The sequence below is a fragment of the Varanus komodoensis genome, unplaced genomic scaffold, assembly GCF_004798865.1.
Source record: "Varanus komodoensis strain SLA01 unplaced genomic scaffold, ASM479886v1 scaffold41, whole genome shotgun sequence".
Taxonomy (NCBI): domain Eukaryota; kingdom Metazoa; phylum Chordata; class Lepidosauria; order Squamata; family Varanidae; genus Varanus; species Varanus komodoensis.
The window spans coordinates 6,237,852-6,256,719 of NW_025335954.1; the positions used below are offsets into that span (position 1 = coordinate 6,237,852).

The 18,868-nt window shown below is 47.0% G+C and overlaps 1 protein-coding gene across 1 annotated transcript in view; it reads right to left on the bottom strand.

The window, feature by feature from the left end:
- The window catches only part of MBD6 (methyl-CpG binding domain protein 6), a 29,548-nt gene extending 20,324 nt beyond the window's left edge, over positions 1-9,224 (bottom strand). The window contains 5 exon segments of the mRNA XM_044443288.1: positions 950-1,115; positions 5,521-5,623; positions 5,711-5,847; positions 7,030-7,175; positions 8,424-9,224. Coding sequence (XP_044299223.1) covers positions 950-1,115; positions 5,521-5,623; positions 5,711-5,823 — 382 coding nt within the window. The 5' untranslated portion in view covers positions 5,824-5,847; positions 7,030-7,175; positions 8,424-9,224.
- Positions 9,225-18,868: the final 9,644 nt, after the last annotated feature.

Below are 18,868 nucleotides of genomic sequence, written 5' to 3' on the forward strand. Positions count from 1 at the left end.
CAGTGGTGAGGAGCGCTTTCCTCCAGCTTCGGCTACTCTATCAGCTGTGTCCCTACCTGGAGGAGGATTGCCTAGCAACAGTAACACATACATTGGTTACTTCCCGGTTGGATTTCTGTAACGCGCTTTACGTGGGGCTGCCCTTGAAGGCAGTCCAGATACTTCAGATGGTTCAAAACAGAACTGCCAAATTGCTGATGGGGACTGGGCGATATACTCATATAACCCCAGTCCTCTATCAGCTCCACTGGCTTTCCATCAAAGTCCGGGCTCAATTCAAGGTGCTGGTTATTACCTATAAAGCCCTAAAGGACTTGGGACCAGGATACCTAAAGGAACGCCTTTTTCCCTTTTTGCCCTCCACCCCCTGAGATCGGCAACAGAAGCCCTACTCCAGGAAACCTCTTTGAAAGACGTTAGGAGACAGAGTACCTGGAGGAGGGCCTTCTCTGCGGTGGCACCCCGACTATGGAATGTGCTCCCCAGAGAGGTCTGCCTGGCGCCATCATTATATGTTTTTTGGCACCAGGTTAACACCTTTTTATTTAATCAATATTTTAATATGTTTTAATATTGCATTTTATTGTTGTATTTTATTAACTTGCAGCCAGAGTGGGTCAATTTACTTATGTTGTAAGCTGTCCAGAGATGCAAGTAATTGGACGGCATACAAATTTTATAAATAAATAAATATTTGAAGCACATTTTCTGCCCCAGTTTTGAGGCGTGCTTTACTCTTCTAACGGAAAAGATTAAATGAAGAGGGAGCAAAGCATGGCCCTCTGCTCCTGAAGGTGTCACAGAACCCAAAGGCGCACCTTCTGGCTTTGACTGCTGCTCACAAAGGGATGCCAACAGCTGGCTGAACAGCCCTACCAAGGAGAGCTACAAGTGTGCATGTGTGCATCATCAGTGGCAAGAGCACCCCTCCCCAGGAGAACATAATTACCTGGCCCTAGATGTGGCAGGCCGAGTGGTCCATGGCTCTCCATGCTTCGGTAAAGCGTGGCCATTGCCACAATTTTCCGCCGGTGGTTGCACAGCTTGGTCATGTCCTCCTCTGCCTTGGCAGCTTCGCTCCCTGTCACCATTGCTGCCGGGTCGAAGTTGAAAACCTAGCCATAACAGGAGGGTTAAAACCTGGGGGATGGCCTTCCCAGCTTGGGGAGCTTAGGCAAGGACTACAAAGTAAGCTTGTAGTTTGGCAGCTTGTGATTGCCTCATCCTACAAATTAAATCCCTGTATTGATGACAAACCCCGCACATGTTTTTCCAGAAGGAGGTCCCTCTGATTGCAAGGGGGACGGACTCCCTCATACATATGCACAGAATCAGAACCTCCCCTTGAGACTGTCTGACCTGCCTCTATCTCCTGTATTTACTCCGATCAGAGTATTTTTCAGTCTGAGGGCTGAATTCTGTTTTGGAGATGCTCTTGGATAACAAATTCCAAGGGTGGGTAGACCTGAAAAACAGCCTGTTGCATCTTAAAGCTCTTATTGCCAGGAATTTCAGCCTTATTGAATGGGGTGAGAGTGTAGACTGCACAAAAACTGGGAAATCACTGCACAATTGCAGATTGGTAGGAAGGAATATGAGGACAAGGGGAGAGATCTGAGAAACTCCAGAGGGCCAGAGTTGAGCCAGGGAGCTGGATATACAGCCTACCTCACCCCAATGGAGCAGGATGGATAGTTAAAGCCTCCCCCCCCTCCCCCCGCGGCAGCCCCTACTGCACCAACATTACAGGTTTGATCTAAGGTAATGAAATTTTCCTGCATTCTTTTCAGCTTAACACTGAGCTTCAAATGCCAACCTCTTACAACATTTCTGACAGGGCTGTGGCTTGGGATTCAAGGAGCTCCAAAAGTGAAGCAGGGGGAGATGGACAGAGGGAGGTAGATACTGGCAGTAGCTTTGCTGTTTAAATATAATGGCACACAAGGCATCATTCAAGAAGCCGTCCTCACGCATAGTGGTGTAATGCATTCTCTTCTTAGGTTATGCTGGGCAGAAGCCAATTAGGATCCCTCATTTATTTTGCACATTTTGGTGTATGTGGTTCCCCACCCCCCCTCTGTACAACAACCCTGTGAAGGATTGTTGTAGGTTAGGCTGAGACTGGGACTGACCCAAAATGACCCTGTGACTTCCATAGGTGAGGGTGGGATTTGAAGCCAGGTCTCTGTTCCAAAGCTAGTGTGCTACCTGTGACACCCCACAGTGATTTTAAATGCCTCCTTAATGATCACATACTGTAAATCAGTGCTGATATCTTCCAGCAATTCTCTACCACATACAGGCAACATGAAAGTTAGCAACAAGATAGAAGGGTCTTTCCTGCAGATACTCCCAGCAAGATAAAAAATGAATAGAAATCCAAAGGTGCCAGTACAGCAAACCCTCCCCTCATTAAATCTAAATTCTTTGCCTGCAAAAGCTGGATTTTGCAACCTGAATAAACTTTGCAAATCAAACATATCTATATATTGTTTCCAAAATTATCTCTCTTTCGCTCAGATGAGATGCAAAGAGTAATATAGAACACTGCAACAATCCCTCCATGCACACACACCAAGAACTGGAAATTTTAGTTGCACTGTTCTTTAGTTGTTTTGAATAAAGCAAAACCCAAAAGCTGAAATTCTCAGAATGCAGAAGTCTGACACCACTCTCCATGTGGCAGGTTCACTGGAGTGTGGAATATACAGAACTCAGGTTATCCTTTCCCCCTGTGTGGCAGATGGGCTTTTCCTAGGCATGGAGGTGAAACAGTTGCTTAAGGAAGCCTCTACTGCAGCCCCCTGATGGACAGCCTGGCTAGGAACTGCATCCAAGAACTAGAAGGAGCCAGTGAATCAGGCCGCTGCATTTGAGGGCAGGGGGCAGGCAAGATGTCTTGGACTTCAACTCTCAGAAGCCCCTGCCAGCATAGGCAATGCTGGCAGGGGCTTCTGCGTGCTGGGAACTTCTGAGTGCTGGGAACTGAAGTCCAACATGTCTGGAGAGCTGCTTTCTACCCCACCCTTGTTCTAGGGAACTCTGGGATGATGGGAGTTGCAGTGCAACACACTGGGGGACACCAGGTTGGGAAAACTATCCCAGGTTGTGCTCCGAGGTCACACACGGGGACTGTCAGTCCCAAGCTTGGCTAGGATTCGGTGTGAAGTGAGTGTGCACCCTGCAATACCCTCCTTCCCACAGCATCCTTTGCAACATGCAGGTGTTCCTTGGCAAGATGGCTGCCATGGAATGGGATTCCCAAAAGGGAGGGAACTCGAAAGCCACTCCTCTGTGCAGGGCTAGGAATGTGCTGCTGGCAAAAGGGAGTTCTGGGTGCACTGCCAGCTTCTGCTGCTGATGAATGACACACTCTGACCCCATCCAAGCCAAACACGCACATCCTGTTCCTTTCCAAAATAGCTTCCAAAGGCTGGTGCAGTAAATGATTACTTCGTTCATGGATCTAACGTGCTGCTCTTCAAATTAAATGGCAGAATTTGGTAGGTCGGGGGTAGGTGGAAGTCTTATTCTACTCCTAGGATCACAGAGTCGGAATGACCCTTCCACATCATTCCAACTCTCTACCCTTCAGAAGAAAAACCTGCATTGCTCCATTTGTCCTCTGCAACCTTGGGATATTCTGCAAATGAAGCAATCTTATTTACCCAATGTATTCTTAACCATTTAAATTATTTGGTATGTTACATTCTGGTTTTCTAGGCATGATGAGAAGCCACAAGGAGTCACACAACACAGTGAATCTGACAACTAGACAAAAAAAACAAATACAATCAAAGCAAAGCTGGAACACACCAATAGTACAATCCTATTGCTGTCTTCTCAGGTGAAAGCCACACTGAATTCAGTGGGACTTACTCCCAGCAAAGTGAGTTTAGGGTTGCTGCCTAAAATAATTCAAAATTAATAATAAATAATTTTAAATGCTTTAACTATTGCTCTCTTTGACCCTCCTGTCTTCTGAGAGCCCTGCAGAAGTTGGCCTCATACTTTCAAGCATATCTTTACACACCATGAGGACTAGAAACATACTGGGGAGGGCAGGTGGAAGGAAGGCGGAGTTTCTCAAGACTCCAGGCCACATCTAGGCATCTGAGAGCACTGGCGCAATTGCACAGCATTCACATAGTCCTGCCAGTCTTTAACATATCCCTAGCCACATGCCCCTCTAGCCTTTCCTTGAAAACCCAGAAAGGAGGCAGCTTCACAACACGGACAGGACACTTCTTGTTGAACTGGCCGGACATTTGTCCTACCAGCTAGTCTTCCAACTCCAGGGCCAGCAACCAGCTTGGCCACTGGACCACTGTGCATAAAGAACAAGGACTCATTGCCACCCCACAGAGAAGAACAGCCCACTAGCTCTCTTCCTATACCCCTCTGTCCCCATGAAAGACCCACGGGGTCAGGCAACATTGCTTCCCGAGCTGCATGTGGCCCAGAGCCAGGGCTACATCAGCTGACAAGTATCGCACTCATCAATTTTTCTCTTACCACAAAAAGGTAACTGAATGTGCCAAGGAACATCCTTCAGGGACCTGGATCTGGCTCGGACTCTGTCAGTTGCCAGTATTGTTCCCATCACTCCAACCCACTGCTTCCAAGCAGCCCATGTTACACTCTCTCTTCCTCCCAGCACTTTTTCTAAGTAAGCTATTAATATGTTCCTCTTTCCTATCAGGCTTCCAGGGCCAAATATTTCTGCCTATTTATGGTGGAAGCCTGCAAAGCTGTGGATTGAGCCCTGACACCTGAGAACTATATCTGCAGGGTAACTTCTCTGTCCTTCTTGGATGCTCCCTGGAAAAGCAAATGGTGGTGCTCGGGCAGGTGGGCCCTTCGCCAAGCCTTGTAGGGGGACAAGTCTGCTTGATGTTGCCATTTTCTGGCACTAGGCTCAGCAGCTAGGGGAGGGAGCCAGGGATCAATGGTCAAGAGCACATTTCTCATGCAGGTGGCCCATTCCTCAGCAATTCCAGGTGGGGCAGGGAAAGAGTCCAGTCTGACACCCTGGAAACCACTGCCAGTTATCCTAAGGAGCAGGGACCAAGATGGAGCCAAGGCCTGACTTCCTCTGAGGCATATTCCTGCTGAATATCTACTGCCGGTGAGCTCCACATTTTCAGTGCTGCCCCCCCCACCCAGCGAGCCTACCTTTTCCCTGCCCTTGTCACCAGCTGCCCTAGCCCAGCACCCTGCACCCCATCAGTGCTACCACTGGCATTCCTGACAGGCAGAGTGGCCAGGGTTACTCCTCTGCCTCACCACCTGCCTTGCCTGGCCAGAGCACAGGTCAGCATGCAGGCTGCAGTGAGGGGGAAGAGGAGCAAGGCCCGGAGGATCCTGCAGCAGAGGCCCAGCTATGCCCAGCCCCGTATCCTCCCATCTCTCATCTCCTCTAGCTGTAGCAATTCCGGTTACTTGCAAATGTGAAATCCTCTAGTCTCACATCCCCTGGCAATGCCAAACCCCAGTCAGGCCCTTTCCGAGGTTCTGTACCTTGTGCACATTGAGGGGACACTCCAGGCCACACTTGCAAGTGCCGTCCGCCAGCAGGTATGCACGCGTCTGCTCCAGTGAAGCCAGGCTCGTGCCGCTAGGACTGAGAGACAGCAAGCAGTGTTAGGCCCAGAGGCAGGGGGAACGGAAGGATGCACAGCCCTGTGCCACAGCTGGGAGCTTGGCTTACCTGATGTAGCACACTCTGCCCTCCTCCACCCTGCGCTGCCAGCCCACGGGCACGGGTGTAACTGCTGGGCGCCCACCTCGATCCACACCAGAGCAATCATCGCCACCATTCATTGTGCTCCCTCAGCGCTTGGGCACCTGAAAGAACCAGAGCGGGCCACTGTGAAGGCAGGAGCAAGAATGCCGAGTGGCGCCTGGAGCAGGGAGAGGGATTTCAGCAGGTAACTGTGGGAGAGGACGGAGAAAGAGAGGGCAAGCAAACATTATCACTCTGTAATTGGAAAAAGAAGGCCTCAGTGTACAGGCTGGAGAGGCTAGGGGGTATTCAGGCTTTGACTAACCCACACAAATGGGACACGTGATCAGTGAGTGCCAAAGCATCTTGCAGCACCATACAAATGAACACATTTCCTCTGGCTTGAGCTTTCATGGCACCGTCCACTGATGAAGTGCTCTACAGTCCCTGAAGACTTAGGCTGGAATGACTGTTCTTTAAGGTGCTACAAGACTCACACTTCTCTTAGCGGCAACAGCCTAATATCACCACCCCTCTGAAAACCTGGGTGGCAAAAACATGCTGCTTGATAATGTACCCCTATCTCTAAGCCCCCAGTCATGGTGCCAAGTGAGCACCATGGTAAAACCATCGCTGGCCTAGTGAGGCGAGGTCAGAACTAGGATAGTGAGAGGCTCTGTGCCATGGCTGAAGGTTATTCTTAGCTAAGCTAAGTAGAGAATGGCCTAGAGCCAAGCTACACAACAGCAGAATCACAACATAGTCCTCCTAGGACCGCACTGCTTCACACTGTGGAGGAGAGTGGGGGTGTAGTTCTGCACAGGGTGTTCTTGAAATTAATAATCATGGGGGAGCATTCAAAAAGCAGGTGATTTCCCCCCTGACATCTCCAATCTGAAGCGGCACAGTCCCAGCAGACCTCTGCTGTGGCATTCAACTGGATTTTAGGATTGGTGAAGGGAGAGGCTTGCAGGTTGGGACCATTAAGGAGAAGCAGAACAGAGCAGACAAATAGGCCTGGAGTGGTGGGAGGGCAGGGAAAGGACAGAAACAGGGCGGCACAGCAAAAACGGGCATCAGCAGGACATGGGAGGCCCAGGGCTGCAGCAGGCATCTTCAGTAGAATCATCAGGGAGACAGCCACTGCATTCCCCAATCCCCCAGTGTCTGCCTCCCCTGCCTCCTCCTCCTGTGCTCACTGGGCAGCTCTGACCTACTAAACTCCATCAGGAGGGAGCTGTGAAGCACCAAACAGCTGGCTGATCCTTTAATCCCAGCTCTGGTCTGCGGAGGGTTCTGCCTACCTGCTCATGGCTGCAAACCTCGCGGCAGGCGGTGTTAAGGGTGGGCATGCTCCCTCGGGGCACTCTTTGTCCGGCGGTCTCGCTCTTGCAGGTGGTGCCCAGCTCAGTGAGCTCTCACCTACTCTGCCAGCCACACTAGCCTACACCTGGAACAGAAAGAGGCCGTTACACTGTGGCAGGGTGGTGGAGAGAGAGAGAGGAAGCTAAGTCGATTCCCCATTCAGCCTCTCCTGATGCTAGGAACCATCTGGGTCAAAGATTTCTGCAAGCATTAGGACAATACTCAAGGGCACTACTGTGCCTTCACCAGGTCAGCAAACGTCCTCATTGCCTTGAAATGAGGCACACTTTATTATTTTGTGTTGCAAAAGGAAGTCAAGCAAAAGCTCAACACTGAAATTCATGCACGAGGTCACACCCTTCCCCATATGTCTCACTGGTCACCCTGAAGCAAAACAAGCAACCCGAGTCTTGAGCTCCCAGTAATCAAGATAGATTCAAATCCTGCTACTTGCACACCTTCACCTGAGTCTACATGCACACATGCACACAACTGCTTTTCTCTGAAAAGTGTGAGGAAATGCAGACACTCCTGACTGTGAGGTTAGAAGGAAGAGTTAAGAAGGGGGAGGCTAAACTGGCAAGCTTCTCATTTTCATTTTATTTCTATACCACCCAACAGCCAGCATTCTCTGGGCAGCATACAAAGCAAGCTGGATGCACAGACACACATTTCACCCCACCCTGTCTCCAGCCCTCTTTAAGCCTGGCCTACACATTCAGCAGAATGAGATGACAGAATCCTTAGAGGACAGCAGAGGCTGAATTGACTGCAGATGAGGAATACCATATTCCAGTGCTCTCTTCAATCTCCTTGCAAGTAAAAAGCTAGCAAACCAGGGAGAAAGATTTTAACTTCGCCTGCTCCTGGCTGTGTTAGTTTTCTACCTGCAGGGATGTGTTTAGGTAGGAAAGCAGGCATGACTCTGTCCCATGACCTACAGTACAGAGGTTGTGGGTCTTACCACCCCATCCTACTATAGATGTAGACCAAATCAAAATACCTAGACTGAAGGATATGTGTGCTTAAAACCCAGAAGTCATACCTATTGAACTGGGGGACCCCTTCCTTTACCTACATTTATTTAGTATATATTATTTTTATATCTTGCCTTTTGTTACTGTGAGGAACCAAAGGCAGCTTACATAACTCTTTCTTCCATTTTAAACTCCTAACAACCCTGTGAGGTAGGTAAGGGTTACAGTCAGTGACAGACCCAAAGACATCCAGTGGACTTCATGGCCAATAAGTGCTAGATCCCAGATCTCTAGACTCCCAGTCCAAGACCCCTCATGTTCTTCTGCAATGAGTGGCAGAAAATCAGCAAATGTACCTTTTCCCTTTACTGCATCTCTGTGCCAAGAAGAGTCTCTAGTGACATTTTTCTTCTCTCATACAGGGGAGCCCTTCATTCATAAAGGGTGTCCAGGTAGGGTCTAGGGATGGGCAGAAGGTTTGCAGGTGTTTGGGGCCAATTTCCAACACCCCTTGCCAGCATGGCCAATGATCAGGAATGCTGGGAGTTGAAGTTCAACTTCAGCTCCCAGCTGCAGTTCAACTTTCTGTCCACACCTACAAACCCAAAGGTATAGAGTTAATAAAGGATTCTCCCATGCCACACTGATCCTTCTTTTTGGAGAGTGCACATGTGATTTATCCCATACTTTGGGAGAAGTTTCTACAGATATGCAGGTGCTGGCTGGTACTCGGGAAAAAAAAGCTCAGGGAGTAGGAAGAGGACGACAGCTTCACAAATAGGGTTGCAAGCATTAGTAGCCCACAAAAACTTGGGTGTTACTGGTCCACTTGCCCTCACAAATCTGTTAGTCTATACCTTGCCTACTTTTGTACAACTTCCTTGGCTGTTCCCCTGGATGCCATTCTTATTCACCCCAGCTGATCAGGAACATGGTTACTTGGAAGCTTAGAGTTAGGAAATCTATGCCCATCAAGCCAGCCCTGGATCAGAGGGCAGCTTGTCCAACAGATCATATGTCATCTCCTTGTAGTTGTAAAAACCCAGTGATAAATGATAATCACTATTACAGTTGCCAGCTAGCCAGGGAAAAAAGGGGTTGCAAAAGTTAGCAGCAGTAGTCTGCTTTTAACGACAGCTTGATATGCAATCATATCGGCTTGGGACCTGGTTACCTAAAGGAGCGCCTACATCCATATGTGCCCTCCCGCCCCTTGAGATCGGCGGCAGAGGCCCTTCTCCAGGAGCCCTCCATGAAGGATATTAGGAGGGTGAGCACCCGGAGGAGGGCTTTCTCTGCGGTGGCGCCCAACTTATGGAACGCGCTCCCCAGAGAGGTCCGCCTGGCGCCATCGTTATTTGTTTTTTGGCGCCAGGCCAAGACCTTTTTATTTAAATGTTATTTTAACTGTTGATTTTATTTATTGATTTTAAATCTGCTACCAGGATGTCTCCCGTATTTTATGTATTTTGTTTAGAAATATATTTATGTATGTATTGGAAGCCGCCCCGAGGCTTATGCGAATGGGGCGGCACACAAGTTGTCCAAATCAATCAATCAATCAATCAATCAATCAGCAGGGGAAGGTTTTCACAGCACAGATATAAACACCACACTTACTAACTCCGCAAATCAAGTAGCTGCAGACCAAGTGAGAGCAGGGTCTGTTCAAATGTTGGCGACCCCAACCGCCACACAGTGCGCCATCAAAGCTGCACATGCAGCCCTCAGAAATCTAGACAGAATTAACAGAGACACCAACCTGCCACAGATTGTCCCCCACCCCTCATTGGTGAAGCCAGATGTGAGCAGGGCTAGGGCACTTCAAAAAGCAGATTCTCCACCTCTGACTATGCAGTTTTTTGTGCTGTGGAATACTAGTTTTCTCAAGGCTTGTCATTGGATGGGGAGGCTTATTATAGAACAGTCAAGCCAAGAGGGCCATTGGGTCCAACCCCCAGCTCAATGCAGGAGTCCAAGTTAAACCATCCCTCTCAGATGACTGTCCAGCTGCATCATACCAGAAGCTGCAATGAAACAGCAGGGAAACTGAAACATTGCTCCTTCCTTTCAAACTGCACTGTGTTTCCTTCCAAGAATCCAATCTTTTTAACATTAAAAGTCCTGTGAAGAACACGAGAAAGCTGGAAGACTACACTCCCTCACCTTTCATTAGCAGAATCGTAGTGTGCTAGGTGCTGCATGGCATGCAACCAAACCCTGTGGACAGGAAAGGTGGCTGCTGGCACAACTGTGGGGAAAGACAGCCCAGCTACCCAGGTGAAAGTGCTTTGAGAATGGCTCAGGCTGTTTCAGTTCAGCTCTGTAATATGTGACTCTGCCAGAGGCAGGATGCATAGAAATCATGTAAAGACCATGATGTAAAGTGACAAAGGGTAGGAAAATAGATTTTATGCCACAGGAATGGGATGGACCTGGCAGTGCAATATTCTTCACAGTATATGGCAGCTACACACTCTGGATTGTCCAATAAGAGAAATATATTTTCAATTAATGAGATCCTATGTATGCAAGGAAACTTTTAGGCCTCTCTAGTAAGGCATGGCCACACTCTGATTACCTTTCAACACAAGGCCAAGTCTGTCGGTTATCCTTTGCAAGGTGCAAACTTGAAAGTGTTATCTTGCCCGTTTTCAAAAATACACCGTTGGAAAGATCAGAATTTATCTAAGCCCTAACAGAAATCAGCAACATGAGAGAACTAAATCCAACTCCTTTCTAGCACCACTGCTACTGCCCTGATCCATGCAAGTCAGGGCAGTAGTCACTTTCAGATCCATGCAAGTCACTTTCAGATAGAACTACCTATCATCCAAATGTCCCATTCATTCAGAGATCCCACATGCCCTGCTTGCCCGGTGGTTCTTTCATTTGATAAGTCAATTCTCAAGGAAAAAAGCAAGGCAAATATACCACACGAAACATGGCAAAAATACTACACAATTCTCCCACTCCTTGCAGAAGCGGACAAGAGTCTACAATGAGCCAAGGCATTTGTGCAACCTGGAGCAAAGAGGCATATGTTCTGTCCCCAACTTGCCTTAATGACCATTAGAGACTCTCTTCAGCTCTTATTCCAGGCTGTAGTAAAAGTTTCACTTTGTGAAAAAACTAAACTTTTACTACAACCTCACTTCAGTTGTAGCAAAGCTCTGGAATGGCCTTAATATCTTTTAATCCAATTTCTACCCTGCACAGAAAAGTGGAGAGGGACAGTTTGGATTGGATGCAAGCCTTCCTCCTCACTCTCCACAACACAACACAAGGTTTGAAATTTATCAACCAAAGAATGGGAAATATAGAGACAAGGTTCCTGCTGAGATGTGAATTCCCTTAGAGGGAGCTGTGGGGAATTATAGTTCATGACATGTCACCCTCCTACCCAAAAGCATCTGCCACCTGCTGTTTGGGGACTAGAAAAGTGGATGGGGGGAGAACTCCGCACAAGGGAGTGCTTTCGATGCCACTTCCATCAGCCCCTTGGGCTCAGGTCTGCCTTAATCCTTGCAGAGTTGGCTCAACTCTTTCTCTGCGCAGTAACAAGCCCTATTTGCAGGAGCGCAGAGTGTGGACTCCCCAGTAAGCGCTCCAGCACTCTTTCCCCACAGCAGGTCGTTCACCAGGAAATGTTTTTTTTTTTTTTGGGAGGGGGGTGTCTGTTGGTGCTCCCGGCCGCGATTTATTTCAAGCTTCTCCCCCTCAGTACAGCAGAGCTGCCGAAGAGGTGGCCGAGAAATCTACCTTCTCCCCCCCGCTCAGAAATTGAAAGCTTCCATAACTCCAGCAGAAGTTTGAACTGTCAAGAGAAGCCGAGGGGGGAGATCAGCTCGACTCTTGGCGCTCGCAACTGCCTCGCCTGTGCCAAATGCACCACCCAGTCCGGCTGGAGAGAGTGCCCAGGGCCCCCTTTGGCACTTACCTTGGTTCATGGTGCCCCCTCCCCAGCAGCAGCTGCAGGCTCCAACTTGTCCTCCCGCCCCTGCCGGAGCGACGGCTGATGCCCCACCTGCGGTGGGTGCTGGACGGGCAGGTCCGTGGGTAGGGGGTCAGGGTGCAGGGGATCGCTGGTGCTCTCCACCCCCACCCCCCAGTGCCTGTCTCACTCACTCCCTCCCCCCCTGGACTCAGTGCCAGGAAGAGGAGGGGGTAGAGCAAGGGAGCTTCCTCCCTGGCATGCGCACTGGGGGCCGGGGTGAGGGTGGAGGTTGGGGTGGGGGGGAACAGCCCTGGGAATTCCGTTCCCGTCCTCCTCCGCTGAGCGCTCAGGGCGCAGGAGCTGCGCTTTGCGCACGGGGCTCGCGGTAAAACCTGGCCCGGGCCCTTTGGGTTGTTCCAAGTCCCGGTGCGGAAGCTGGCGCGGCAGGAATCGCTGTTAGCTTGTTCTACGCGGCCTGCTTTGCCCTGCCCTTTTGCTCTGACGATGCAAGGAAACCAACTGCCGTGGCCGATTCCCCAAGGCACCGAGGGACTAGCTGGGGGCTGCAGGCTGGGGGCTGAAGCAATGTGTATCTCCGCCCGCCTTGTTAGGGGCACAAACCACCAAGGATCGCGTTTTCTTAGCATCGTGCCGGCGGAGGGGGACACTATTGCTGGCCCACGGGCACACACATCTATACGATCCCCCGCCCCTACATGCTCCACTTACCCTGCAGGAAAGCAGAGACCACAAAATACTGGGTGCTGTAAACACGAGAAATGGCCCGAGGGGCTTACCAATCACACAGTCATGCTGTCAACCGATCACTGCTTTAGGGGTTTCCTAAGAAAGATAAGAGAAAACAAGGTTGCCCCTGTCCCAATGGAAGGAGTAGCAGAAAGTTGTACGGAAGTGTTTAGTCACTAATTGTGCAAGCCTACAGAGGTGTACTCAGCTATAAGGACTAGTGTTCAATGGGACTTGCCCTCAGAAATATGCATGTAGGGTTTGTTTATTTGCAGACATCTACATAGATTCTGGAGTGGTGACCAATGAAAAGCCAACAAAATAAAAATAATAAAAGAATATTAAAAACATCAATAAAAACAGTGGCTGGTCAAAGACAGATTGCAGCTTAAGCCTGCAATATTAAGGGGCACTTGCTTGAACAATTACGGAGTAAGAGGGAAAAGCTATTAGAATACGTATGTAGAATATGTATTCCGTTTATTGCCACTGTCCACATTGTTGGCTTTCTGGAGGCATCTGACTGTTCACTGTTGTAAATGGCATGCTAAACTTGGTGGTCCAGCAAAGTCGCTCTTATTAAGTAATGGAAAACCTGGATTGCTGGATCAGACCAAAGGCCCATTCAAGCCAGCATCCTGTTTCAAACAACAGGAAGCCAGATGCTTCTGGGAAACTCACAAACAGGCTACGCAGCCTTCCACTGTTGCTTGTTTCCAGTATTCAGATAACACCAGGCTTTCCCAACGTGGTTCTCTCCAGATGTGCTGGACAGAAATTCCCAGACTGCATGCTGGCTGGAAATGAATCCAACACCTGGCTATCCTGAGGAATGCTGATATATACTGCTTCAGAATGTGGCAGGCTGCATTTAGCTGTTGTGGCGAACAACAGCCGATAGCCCAACATGCATAGTTCCAGTTCCTTTAAAAAAAACCTTCTAAACCAACAGTCATCATCATTTGGCTTGGGAGCCAAATACCAGAAGGACCACCTCTACCTATAGGGGAGATTCTTCTCAAGATGTCTTCTACTCAAAGCATGACCATTACAGAGGGAGTCTTCTGTGTCACAATACCACATGTCTGGAATACCTTCTCCATGGAAATGTGACTGGCATCAGCCTAGCCATTGCTTTAGCACCAGGTCAACATGGTTTTATTTGCACGAACATGTTAAGCAAGCTACATTTCATTACTGCCTTCTATTATTTAATGATTGCATTTTATCGTGTTATATATTTGTTATTCATTGCCCTGACTTCATTTCATGATGGGTGGCTTATAAATATCAAAATTAATTGCCTGAAGTGCCTGATTCTGCCCAATTTTGGAAGCTAAACAGGGTCAGATCTGACTGAAATCTGGATGGCTGACTTAAATGTTGTGAACTGCCCAGACAGCTTCAGCTGCAGGCAGTATAGAAACCTAATGTAACAACAACAACATCTTGTGGCAGTAAATTCAGTGGGCCACTTTATTTGTATTTTTGTTTAGGAAAACATGTGTATTATTGGCTTTTTTAGTACTGTAACTAACTGAAGAGCACTCCAGGTAGGGGTACTGGAAAACTGGTACATATTTAACAGTAGTGGGTAGTCTTCTATTAAATATAAATGCACTGAAAGTGAAATCTACTTATGCCACTTAGGACAGATGGAACATTAAGGAAGGATATGAATGAAGGCAGCAGCAGTCACAGGGCTTAGGGGCATGTGGTTACCGGGAATGAAAATTGGCAGGTGTAGATAAGCAGAGGATCATGTGGACACTGGCATAACAGCAAGCATGGTAAATGGATGAAGATGTGCAGTTATGGAGGATGGGATAGACAGAAATCAACCACATTCTAGCTGGCAATATAGCAGGAAATAATTTCTGTGAGGCCTAGTGATTCATCTTCCATGAATCACATTTAGGACAAATTCCCTGTTCTGCCACAAACTTCCAGTGTAATCCTATGCAGGATAATGCCTCAGTTTAGGGCTATACATATCTGCATGAGGGGCTCTCATGTGGTGTCCAAAGGTTTTACAATTCTTATTTAGAATAACTTTGTGTGAGAGAACAGTAGACCAAACCTGCATTTGAGTAGGCCACTGATTCTAAGCATGATGCCCCCCATACCCTTGGTGAATGGAGGTTATGTCAAAAGATGTGACATTTGGTGAAATCCTAGATGGAGGAAGATTGGTGCTGAGAACCAAGGTATGTATGTAGCCTCAAATGCTGAATCACTAGCCATCTATAGTATAAAGTGTTTTTATTGTAAATAATTTGCATTTACAATTTGGAACGCATAAGAATTTTCCAGTCTCTCAGTGTCATGATGCATGTTGTTAAACAGCCCTACTCTATAAATCTGGAATAGATCCTAAGAGATAGCAGACTCACTGAGGTCATGAAGTGAATCCTCACACAGTTGCTTGATTCCCAGGCCCAAATCTGTGCAACATTTAAATTAAACAGAAAAGTGGTTGCCAAACTGTGTTTCAAGAAATGCTGATTCCTTAACAGCTTAGGCAGGTCCTCAAGGCCTCCTCCAAAGAAACCTGGTCACCCACTATTGATTGTTCCCTATAATCTGTGTTGCTGAAGAAGGTTTGGCATGTTTGACAACATATTCTTAGTTTGTATGGAGTGAATGTTCCCCCAGAATCTTCCACAACATCCAGGAGACATGATTGTTCCTTGACAGGGAAGATGTAAGTAGACAGTCAGGAAACCAGGATCATAAATCTCAGAAGCACAAGAACTCAAAAACTTGCAGATTTACTTTATCAATATAGCAGATTGAACTCAATCTGTTCTTCAGAAGTACTACTCCTATTTCAGAGATTCCTTTTAACAACAGAATTGGCAGACTAATCTGATCTTTTTTGATCAGGTAACTTTCCTTGTCAACTGTAGGAATACTGTAGAGATATTTTACTTAATATGTAAAATATGCTTTTGACAGTGTCCCATGATATCCCCATTAGGAAACTAGTTCACAAGGGGCTAGATGGTACAACTATCAGGTGGATCCACAGTTGATTATAGAACTGGGCTCAGACAACATAAGCCACAGTAGTTTATTACCATTGCTGGTCCATTGTGCTATAAACCATTATAAGAAACTATGGTTCGTTCTATGGTTTTTCCATACCACTATGGCGTGTTGTGTTGTTTGAACCTAGGATCAAGGTTTTAACCATTCTGGTATGCAACTACCACAGAATCCCCTGGAAAGAGTAATAACTGCAGGAGCCAATTCCATCATCAACTGCAGGAGCCAATTTTGTTGTGAGCCGCCCCGAGGCTTTGTTGCGATGGGGGCAGCATACAAATGTTTTAAATAAATAAATAGATAGATAGATAGATAGATAGATAGATAGATAGATAGAGTCTCAATGTGTGGACTGAAGAAGAAGAGAAAGTAATACACCTTGGACTTGAAGGCACAGTGGCTGATGGGATACATGCCAACCGTGGGAGAACCGAGTGGATAGGATGAAAACCATGATAATGTAGAAACCAGTTAATCATCTGTCAGGTTGATGTTAAAAACTGCCAACCATTACAACCATGCAACACTGCTTGTTGTGTTGTGTAAATGCTGCCAAAGAATGCTTATGAATGGCATAACTTTTTGAACTGCTGAGAGCTACTGAGTGGGGTACCACAGGGTTCAGTCTTGAGCCCAGTGCTCTTTTATGAAATGATTTGGATGAGAATACGTGGGGAATACTTATCAGACTGCAGGTGTCACAAAATTGTGTGGGATAGCTAATACCCTGGAAGACAGAAACAAATTCAGTGACCCTGCTAGTGTGGAGCACTGTGCTAAATTCAACTGTGCTAGAATGAAATTTGATAGGGACAAATGCCAAAGAATGTACCTAAGAAAAAGAGACCACATGCATCATTACAAGATGGGGGATATGTAGCTCAACATTATAAATGAGAAGGATCTTGGCATTGTTGTAATTCACAAGCTGAATACAAGTCACCAATGGGATATAGTTGCAAAAAAGGCAGATGCTCCTTTGGGGTGCACTGGTAGAAGCATCACCTTCAAATCACATGAAGGACTAGTCCCTTCTTCTCAGCATTGGTTAGGCTTCATCCTGTGTCGTTCTCCATACCAGTTTAAAAAAGATGCAAACAAGTTGGAAAAGGTTCAGATGAAGGTAATACAGATGATCAAGGGACTGGAAACAAAGCCCTGTGATGAGAGATTGGAGGAACTGGGCATGTTTAGCCTTGAGAAAACTGAGGGGAGATACAACTTGTCAAGTACTTGAAAAGTCAAGAGGAGAGCCAGGACCCTTTTTTCATAATCCCAGAGTGCAGGATACAGAATGTGCTCAAGTTTCAGGAGGCCAGATTCCAGCTGAACAGCAGGAAAAAATTCCTGTTACAGCAATTATGGTAATGGAACCAGTGATTAGGGAGGTTGTGGGTTCTCCCAAAGTGCAGGTATTCAAGATGCAGCTGGACAGTGATCTGTTAGTGATGCTTTAATGTGGAGTCTTGCATTGAACAGGGGGGTGGCCCCAGTGGCCTTCCAACTCTAGCATTTTATGATTCTATGAAATCTAAGTAGCACCTCAGTTCTAGTTAACCATTGTGTTCATTTCAAAAAAATACATCCAAGAGAGTAAGGCTCTGTGTCTGGAGATACACACAGAAAGCAATAGGGCATTACTTTTGACTGACAAATAGCAAGTCACTTTACGTACCTAAACTCTGTTCTGTAAGTTGCCACGTGCCATGACCAATTCTGCATGTCTTTCTCATCCCAGCCCTTCCTTTTAAATTCAGGAAACACTAGAATGGGGCACTTAAATTTTATGTACATGCTCCAGCAACTTGTTCCATTAAATTATAAATATACTATGGGGAAGCACAACTAAATTATGTTTGACTTCCTCCTGATACTGTTAATATTTGGTTACATTCTGTTCTCACCCAGAGATGAGAACAGCGGGCATGTCGTGAGCGGAGCTGGCTAGAGCCGGGGGTCAGACTAGATGGCCTGGGAGACCCCTTCTGACTCGTGGTTTCTATGTTCTCCCTTATGTTCTTTTTGGCACCAGGCAAAGACCTTCCTTTAAAAAAAAACATTTTAATAGTTAATGCCACTCAAACTTTTTGTCCGTATTTTATTGACACTGTATTTTACTATGTTTTCATTGGCTTTCATTGTTTTATCTTGTGATTGTGAACCACCCAGAGGTGCTGTGGCACAATTGGGCAGCATACAAATGTTTTAAATAAATAAATAAATAAATAAATGATCTGTCATTTTGCATCTTGAGTAGCATATTTAGTTTCAATTGGCTAAAAAATGTGCTAAAATGCTTGGATTAAGGAGGATTCAATTAATTAGAGAACAGTGTTAGTAATGTTTACAAAACTGTATTTTGAAAAAAGTATTCTCAAGAGGCATCCTTTCTCACTTAAGAGGGAATGGCACCAATTATGGGATGTTACGAGGGGCGTTATGTAAATTCAAAATCCACAATTGATTCTTAGGACCACCCAAAGTTCTTCAAAACTGCGCAGACTTTCAAGTTCTCCAAACTCTTCCTCAAGACTAGATGTTGCAAAAAGTATGTGCATATTTTTAGGCTATTTTGGTGTTGCTTCTCTGGATTTTGCATTTCTTTCATGAACAAGCACTACAGGGTTTGCTACTTTATTAATTGTGAAAGCAAAGAACATTTCTCAACACCGCCCCCCGCGCGGCCTTTCTGGACTCTCATGCAGGTTTATTTACTTAAAACTCATGCAATTATTAGCTGAGCTTTGTCTTTAAAAGCCCTCCCTTTCCAAAAGGCACGAGGCAGGCAACAGAATTCTGTATACACACCGGGCCTCGGAGAAGACTCCCTCGTTTTTTCCCCAGGGAGGCCTGGCCCTTTAACCGACGAGGTGAACGTGACGTGACGTCACAAACGCTCCCTGAGGTCCTCCCAGTGTAGTTCGGCCTAGTCCCTACTGAAGGGACAAGCTGGGTACAGGCTTGTTGGGACGGGTAGAGGGCAGGGAAAGGAAAACGACTGGTCTTGCAAAGCAGACCACGAAGAGCCTAGGTCAGAGGCCGGGCCTCGGCCGCCGCCGCCGTCGCCGT